Source organism: Sprattus sprattus (assembly GCF_963457725.1).
Source record: "Sprattus sprattus genome assembly, chromosome: 15".
NCBI classification, from domain to species: domain Eukaryota; kingdom Metazoa; phylum Chordata; class Actinopteri; order Clupeiformes; family Clupeidae; genus Sprattus; species Sprattus sprattus.
In genome coordinates, this window is record NC_137913.1 from 11,577,591 (window position 1) to 11,586,557 (window position 8,967).

Genomic DNA, 8,967 nt, shown 5'->3' on the forward strand with positions numbered 1-8,967 from the left:
TCCTTCACATTGCTATCAAAATTAATTTGAGGATTGTACCAAAGGTAGTTGCCTATAAAATTACACAAAAAGTGTCACATTGTTGCATAGTGTTACTTCAAGTAAAGGATCTGAAAACATACTGTATTCAACCACTGACGACTGATGATCTGAATGTATCTGCTTCGATTCGCTCTGCCCCACGTACAACTCCAGACCACCAGGTGGCGGTAAGATGCATCTTTGTGAAAGTGTGACATTTCAGAATTATCGCAGAGAAACACAATTTCACATGGGCTACGTTCTATTGGTGTGTGTTTGGGTGAGTTGTCGGCGTAAAACAACGTGGCTTTATATGTTTAACTACACACTGGCTACAATAGTTGTGATTACCTAATTTATAATGTCGCTTACATGGTGTGCAAAAAGAATATTCCTAACTACTGTAAGTAAATTCATAACTAGGTTAACGTTAGCCTAAACATTAGCTAGCTAGCTAGCTACGTTCAAATAACATACCCAGCCATTGAACAAGCATTTCTTCTTCGGAGGCGAAAAGACAGTGGTAGTTTCGGACCCTTAAGTTAGCATTTAATCTAAATACTAATTTAACTAATTTTATTTTATTTCAAGATATGTATTATTTTTATGAAATACGTTCTCAGATGTCTCTTCCTCTCTACATTTTGAAGTAAAATGCAGTTCAGTCTTAAGTGGCACATACATTCAGTGAAGACACGTGCATTTACATGATCCTTTATTCACGCTGTTACAGTGGGAAACAAAAACTTACGGTGACCATGACGGAGGCAGAGCTGGTGATTGTAAAAAAGAAGAAAACGAAAAATAACAAGCAGCTACTTTTAGAGGAGGTGCCGGAGCCCGCCAATCCCCCTGAGATGACCACAACAGAAGTCGACTCTCACAAGAAACATAAACATAAAAAGAAGAAAAAAAGACGAAGTGAGAACGATGACTGTAGACCAGTCGAAATTCAGTGTGACACAAGAGAAGGGCAAAACAAAAAGAAAAGAAAGCACAATGCAGAGAACTTAAGTGTGACACCAGAGGCTGAAGATGTTACTGCTGCTAAGGAGAGAGAGGTGAAGAAAAAGAAGAAGAAAAGGAGAATTGAAGAGCCAGACCCTCCTGGAGAGAAGACAGAGGCAGAGGTGGCACTCACAGCGGTGCAAACCAACACACAGCCTGCTACAGACAAACACTCTCCTACAGACACAAAGCTTCACCCAGATCATGTGCCTGAAGCGCCTGTGCTGGATCTTGACGATGCCATCCGACAAGAGATCCAGGAATTCCTGCCTCACTATATATTTGGCGAAGCCATCGCGGTGCAGAAGGTCATCAAGTACGACCTGCCCCGCTTCAGGGAATTCAAAAAGCAAGGTGAGTAGGCAAGCTTTATTTCAGCCATTGGGAGTATGTAAGTTATGTATATGATGCCCAGGATGTCTTCTCAGTGTGTAGTGGCATAGTTCTGGTATGGAATAACAATCTGAGTTAAACAGGTCATACTTGGTTCATGTGTTTTCCATCATTATTTAGATTTTTGTGTGGACTGTGTTGAAGTTGAAGGACCACTGACCCCTTGACGGTTAACTTCAGTCATGTGACCCAGGGTTTTTGTGTTAACTGCGTACCCTTGGCCCCACCCCCACCATGCCACAGGAATCCCTCTGCGAAGTGGGCGGTTCAGCGCTACAGAGAACAAAAGACTGAAACAGAACGTGGAGGACTTCTTGGCCGTGTCTGGGATCGACAGCGAGTTCAAACTTTTCAGGCCCAAACGCTTCCCAGATCAGAAGGATGCCATCCTAAGCCTGAGGAAGAAGTTCAGCTTCATCTCGAGTTTATGTGAGTATAGATCAGATGTCATGTCATGTCAACTATGAGTGAGTAATACAGGCTGAGTTTGTTCGGTGAGAGTGCCCACTGCTGTCATGGCCACCTACATTTTATTTTTTTTGAGATGTGACTTGTCAAATTGTATCAAGTGACTGGAAGTTAGAGGTGTCCAACTGTCCAGCTTGCAGTGCAGCAGTGAGTGAATGGTGTTCTTTGCCTGAACAGGTGCTGGGATCGCTCGTTCATGGATGACTATACTTGCACGAGCCAGGAAGTTCGGCAACAGGGAGAATTACTTGGGGAGGTAAACAAGCTTCTCAACAATGGGTTCTCTTTTTAAAAGGTGTGTGTGTGTGTGTCTGTGTGTGGGTGAGAGTGGGTGGGGTTGTTTCATCAGTGTTATGACTCTGTGTGTGTGTGTGTGTGTGTGTGTGTGTGTGTGTGAGAGAGAGCAGTGTCATGACTGCGTGTGTGAGAGTGTGTGTGTTTGTGAGTGAGAGAGCAGCATAATGACTCTGTGTTTGTGTGCGCGTGTGAGTGTGAGAGCAGCATCATGTTGGGGGTGTTCATCAGTGTTATGACTCTGTGTGTGTGCGTGTGTTTGTGCGTGTGTGTGAGAGAGAGCAGTGTCATAACTGTGCTTGTGTATGTGAGAACAGCATCATGTTTTGAGTGTTTCATCAGTGTTATGACTCAGTGTGTATGTGTGTGTGTGTGTGAGAACAGCGCCATGTTGTGAGTGTTTCATCAGTGTTATATCTCTGTGCCCCTTATCTACAGGTATACAGAAGATGAGAACAAAACCTTGAAGAAACTGCACACGCTGCATGGATCAAGCTGGGCCATCATATCAGAAAAGATGGGCCGCAGTCCTGCATCTGTGGAGAAACGCTTTGCCATGATGGGTGAGTGATCAGGTGCACACCAGAACACCCATAGTGTTAAAGGGTCTGTCCATGACTCTTAATCCAATACACTTTTTGTCAATTTCAGCTAATTGCTCCTCACATTTCTCTAGCTGTCCTTTCACTGGGTGCCCCTAAACATGTGTTTCAAGCGTCGTGTCATAGTGAATTCATAGTGAATTCGGTTGGCGGTTGAGCCTTAAATATTAATAACCTTTTGCCAGAATTGCGGACTGTACCTTTAATAGGGATGGGAACCGAAACCCGGTTCTTGTTTAGAACCGGTTCCTAATGAGCCGAATCTTTGGAATCGTTAGCCAAATTCATAACCGGGTCTGTAAACGGACCTCTGTGCCGTTTGCGCATGCGCGAACTCTTCCTTTAAAAAATCAGACCGCAGCAGAAATGGCAACTAGACAGAAGCGATGTAAAGTGTGGCTTTATTTCACTCGAACAAATGCAAACATGGTCACTTGTAACGTCTGTAAAACATGTATTTCGTCACAGGGAGGAGGTACATCTACTATGAATAAGCACTTGAGCACACAACATGGTATTAAATTACAAGATTGTCATGTTTTTGATGCCTGCAGCAGCTCAACTAACGACGGCGCTTCATCCCTAACTTACCAAGGTAAACTCCTCAAAATCAGCAAACGTGTGCGTTGTCGTGTTAACAACCATAACTAAACTTAGCATTGAATTGACCTATCGCTAACAGAATGGGCGATGTTGGACATTGTCATAACGTAGGCTAGCTTAGCTGTAGAATCTTCTATTTTCAGCCGTTGGCTTGAGGCAGAGGCAGTGCTTGCCTCCCCTCTGTTGGTTCTAGAAAGTTTGCTGATAACACACGAGTAACACCGTTATGATAAAACATTTTGAGGAGTTTACCTTAAGTCAGGGATGAAGCGCAAAAGACTCCGTTAATAATGGCGTTGCCTAGCAACGCGTGCAGCTCCCTAGATATGGATAAGTTTCTCTTTCAATTCAGTGGCAGCAATAGTTAAGTTTTAATACTGAGTGCCTAGTTTGCGAATCATCTTTGTTCAAATACGTACAGTATGTGAGGCATTGTGTGCATGATACAAGTAAGTATGTTTCAGTACGTTATTGTGTTTGTAGTGGGTTCTACATTGCTGTTAGAAGCGTTAAGCATAACAGTTCGCGATTAGCCATACAACCAAGCAACCTACAATAAAATATACAGTCCTTTACTCAATAACAAGGGCTTCATGTCAGATCAGAAAATTCAACGATTTTGTTAGTGCCATTTTATTGCCAGATTTAGTTTATCTCAAGAGTGCAATGAGGGAGGGGTTTAGATTGGACTAACTTAAACTAAACCTGGATGCATTGTAATGTTCCAACAATTATGAGACATTTCCTGAGGTATATCTGCTCTGGAAAAGAAAGATCAGTAGGTAGCAGAGGAAGGGTTGTATAGGGGTTGTTTGCTATTTCACTCATTCACTCATACACTCATCTATACAGTATAGTATACAGTATGAGTGAATGAGTGAAATAGCAATCAACAGTGCTCTGCAATGTCAATGTATAGCTTTAGAGTTGACACTCTCACCACATATGCATTTAAATAATTTAATATTTAGTGGCAAGAATGTCTGTTTTTTAATAAAAGTTTTTGGTTATTTATGTAAACATTCTGTTTATGGTGTGTGCAGCATTCTAGAAATTTATATAAAAGAACATTAATGTAAAAAAAAAAACGTTTGTGCTCTTTTTTCACCCCTTACCCAATAAGAATCGATAAGAGAATCGATAAGGAATCGAATCGATAAGCAGGAATCGATAAGGAACCGGAATCGTTAAAATCGTAAAGGTTCTCATCCCTAACCTTTAAGCTGATATTATGATTGGCAGCCAGCTAGACGGACAGTACTTATACTGATAAACACAGGGTAGGTAGACATTAACACAACTGTCTGTGAATACTGACCCAGTCTTGTTTAATGCCTTTTCACTTCCTGTCCCTCAGCTGAGAATCATGGGCCATGGACAGAGGCGGAGCGAAAGGTCTTGATGGCGTGCGTACACCAGCAGCTGCTGAAGAAGGCTAAGCCTGGAGGAGAGGGCGGCGACGGGTCGCCGGTCATCGAGAAGAGGGACTTGTATAAGAAACTGGGCTGGACGTCTGTGGCTGAGCAGGTCCAGACTCGCACCTGGATGCAGTGCAGGGAGAAGTGGTGAGAAAGCTCATGTGGCAGTCAAATCACGTTGCACATGTGTGTGTGTGTTCTGTTCAGTTATATTTTAATGTAAGGCTGATTAATCTATGAGAACATCGACCACACTAGCAACGAACAGTTGTACACACACACACCCACCCACACACACACACATTCAGATCCAGTTTCTGTCTGAGGCAGCTATGATTCATGTGTGCGTGTGTGTATCCTTGCCTTTGTGCGCTAGGAGAAACAGTGTTGATGCTCTCCTTGCCTGTGTTGTGTAGGATGCTCTACCTGACGAAAAAAATGACGACTGGTGGAAAGATCCGAGGGAGGAAGAGCCTTGAGGGGCAGATCCAGCTGATCAAAGCGTAGGTTTCAAACTGTTACTCTGGTTACGTGAAGATCCAGCTGATCTCACAAAAGTTTCAAACTTTTACTCTGGTTATGTGAAGATCCAGCTGATCTCACAAATGTTTCAAACTGTTACTCTGGTTACGTGTAGATACACCTGACCAAAGCGTGGTTTGAAACTGTTTCACTGGTTACGTGATCGCTGATCAAGGCATACGTTTTAAACTGTAAGTCTGATTAAATGTAGATCCAGCTGATCAAAGCGTAGGTTTTAAACTGTAAGTCTGGTTAAATGTAGATCCAACTGATCAAAGCATATATTTTAAACTGTAAGTCTGGTTGCTTGGTTCCCTTTAGATCCAACTGATCTAAGCCTACATTAAACTGGTACTATGGTTACCTGTCTGCCTCATCCTGGTCCTCAGTCCCGGCCTCCTTGCCTGTGTCTGGTAGGCAAAGACATATGTGGTCACGCGGTTGCCTTGACAGACTCGTTTACATTTATGGTTCTCCGACAGCTGTGGGTGTTGCAAAGCATAAAAAAAAAAAATAATAATAAATGGCGGACCAAACTCCGTAGATGGCCGTATTTGTACATAAATGTTGTTTGTTTGACTTTTTTTTTTTGCTTATATTTTTTTTTTAAAGTAACCGAGAAATAAACACTGCAATGTCAAAAACCCGTTATTGTTCAAATACGTCTGAGGGGTTTTGCGAGTGTCTGGTGTAAACAGACAACCATAAATTAGCCTCTCATCCAAATAGCACCTTCCTTAAGCTTCACGTGTCTTGACTCTGTTATCGTAACAGCGTCTCTTAAGTTATACTCCAGATGGCATTTTCTATGTCTGTCTGGACATTCAAGAAATCCAGCTTGTGGGTGAGAGTCTTCTGTGATCACCTTACCTCTAAAGTTAACCAAGTTTCTGTGTGCCTACCCCTCCCCCCCCCCAGGATCAATGAAATGGCTGTGGATGACCCTGTACACATTGTCTGGGATGACCTCACCCATCTCTTTGGGTAAGCGGCCCCTGTTAGCAACTACTTGGCAGACTGACGAGTCCAACGCTTCTGGTCTTGAGTGCTGGTTACTTCCTGTCCTGCAAAGGTCATGACCAATTTGGGTCAGCCTATTGGCAAAGGTTATTAGCAATACGGGTTGGCCTATTGACCTTAAATAAGCGTTTGCCTTGAAACTACTGTTTGCCCAAGCTGTTAGACTACCCGTTTATGCACAAGAATCATGTTTTAGTCTGATATTTGAGTGAGCTGTGTATTAATGTGATATTTGACTGAATTGTGTGTAAGTGTGATATTTGAGTGAATCCTGTGTTAGTGTGATATTTGAGTGAACCCTGTGTTAGTGTGATATTGAGTGAACATTTCCTGTGATTTCTCTATGAAGCAACACCCCGCCGGACTATTTACAAATGCAGTTCCACAAGCTGAAGGTGACCTATGTACCGAATTGGCACAGAAAGGATTTCTGTGGTGAGTACTAACCCCCTGCTGGTTCATTTATCTCTCTCGGTCAAGTCTAATACTGTGGTAGGTTTTCTGGTGGAGTATGCAAAAGTGACCTTGGGTTTGAGAAAAAGCCCTACATGACGAAAACAACTTCTTCTCATTTGTTGTCTTCTTCCCTTTTCCTCTGCTTCTCCACCTTCTCCTGTCTTCTGTCTTGCTCTTGTTCCTCTGCTGCATCGTCTCTCTATCTGTCCCCTTCTTCTCCTTCTGATCGGATGGCAGACATCGTTGATTTTCTCTATGAGAAGACCCTGCCAATGCTGGAGAAGAACCTGAAGGACTGCAAGGATGCTGAAGAGCCGTCAGAGCCGCGAGAGACTTACAAGCTGTCAGAAATCTTCCCCGACCTCTGAAACACTCCAACCCCACCCCTACTCATCACCAGAGGAGCTTGAACCCCAAGCTTTTAGAGATCATCCCCAAACACTGACAATGCCTCCAACACCATCCCCACCAGAGGACTTTGAAACCCCAGGGGGGGGCGTGTTACTCTTACTAACTATCAGAGATCTTCCCCAAACACTTACAATGCCCCCCAACACCATACCCGACTCGCCAGGAGAGCTGTGTTCCTCTGACTAGTTGTCAGAGATCTATCCTGGTCTCCGAAATCCCAAACCTGACCCACTTACCTTACCTAACCTCATCGCGAGGGGACGTGTGAGATTGAAAATGTGTTTGCTCAGGCCTTTTTTCAAAAAAATATATTTTCATGAATGTTAATAATTGGACTGGATTGGATTATGTATTTGTATGAGTTGAATAGTAAACCAAGGAGTTATTTACCCAGTGTCTGTTGACCATTTCGTTTGATGTTGATTTACCACATTGAGTAGGAAAACAACATAGTGCGAAATCTCGCACCAATGAAACTCGCTTGGATCATGATTAAATTAGAAAGTTGATTTAGGCTTCGGTCCAAATTTGATTGCGTCTGGGTCCAGACCGCGGTCTGCCTTTTGTGAACCCGTCCTAGGTGCAGATGATCTTCTCTGAGGATTTTGGGATGTTACTGATGTGTGTGTAATTATATAGATTATAAAATTATATAGATTATGGAAATGGGTCATGTTTATATGATGTGTGTGTGTGTGTGTGTGTGTGTGTGTGTGTGTGTGTATATATACACATACATACATGTGTGTGTGTGTTATAGCTGTGGCAACTGATATAAATATGCTGTTTAATCATTGATGCTTGCCCCTGATGTATAGCTGGGGTCATATGGCTGCCATGCTTTAGACTGTGTGCAGAAGAACTGACCCATGTGATTACCAACCAATGGCTAAAATGGCCAACATATTCTCTATCCCTGTTCACAAAGTCAAACACCAGATCTTTGTGGACTGGGATAGACAAACATCAGATGTGATTCTTTATCCTACCTCACTATGTTCAACATCAGATGTGATTCTCTATCCCTGCCTACTATGTGAAACATCAGATGGGATTCTCTAACCCTGCCTACTATGTGAAACATCAGATGGGATTCTCTAACCCTGCCTACTATGTGAAACATCAGATGGGATTCTCTAACCCTGCCTACTATGTGAAACATCAGATGGGATTCTCTAACCCTGCCTACTATGTGAAACATCAGATGGGATTCTCTAACCCTGCCTACTATGTGAAACATCAGATGGGATTCTCTAACCCTGCCTACTATGTGAAACATCAGATGGGATTCTCTAACCCTGCCTACTATGTGAAACATCAGATGGGATTCTCTAACCCTGCCTACTATGTGAAACATCAGATGGGATTCTCTAACCCTGCCTACTATGTGAAACATCAGATGGGATTCTCTAACCCTGCCTACTATGTGAAACATCAGATGGGATTCTCTAACCCTGCCTACTATGTGAAACATCAGATGGGATTCTCTAACCCGGTGGGCCTAAAATAGACCCAGGTGAAATAATTGAGTGAGATGTAAAGAAAGATTTCATGAGAAGCATTTTAATGCAGAGATGTTTGACATCAACCAGTCAGTTTGTAAATGCAGGTGTGATTTACCTAAGGCTCATTCTACACCTTAATGTGACAGAGAGAAGCTGAAGGCTGAAAGAGAGAGAGACACACACACACACATTAAAACAGTGAGCAGACAGCAGAGAGGTAGACTAAATGCTTCTGTAACAGGATGT

The 8,967-nt window shown here is 42.9% G+C and overlaps 1 protein-coding gene across 2 annotated transcripts; it reads left to right on the forward strand.

Annotated features, from left to right (window-relative positions):
• Positions 1-279: 279 nt before the first annotated feature.
• On the forward strand, positions 280-7,579 carry LOC308376068 (transcription termination factor 1-like; the record flags this gene model as incomplete). 2 transcript variants are annotated; one of them, XM_080852323.1, is made up of 10 exons in its annotated part: positions 280-301; positions 755-1,383; positions 1,666-1,851; positions 2,068-2,146; positions 2,623-2,747; positions 4,747-4,954; positions 5,224-5,310; positions 6,248-6,313; positions 6,699-6,784; positions 7,043-7,579. In XM_080852323.1, the coding sequence occupies 9 exons, from the start codon at positions 780-782 to the stop codon at positions 7,171-7,173; spliced, it is 1,572 nt and encodes a 523-aa protein (XP_080708449.1). In that variant the 3' UTR covers positions 7,174-7,579. The 2 variants fall into 2 exon arrangements, with proteins under 2 accessions (XP_080708449.1, XP_080708448.1); XM_080852322.1 differs by lacking the exon at positions 280-301 and having other exon boundaries at positions 729-1,383.
• Between the last annotated feature and the right edge of the window lie 1,388 nt (positions 7,580-8,967).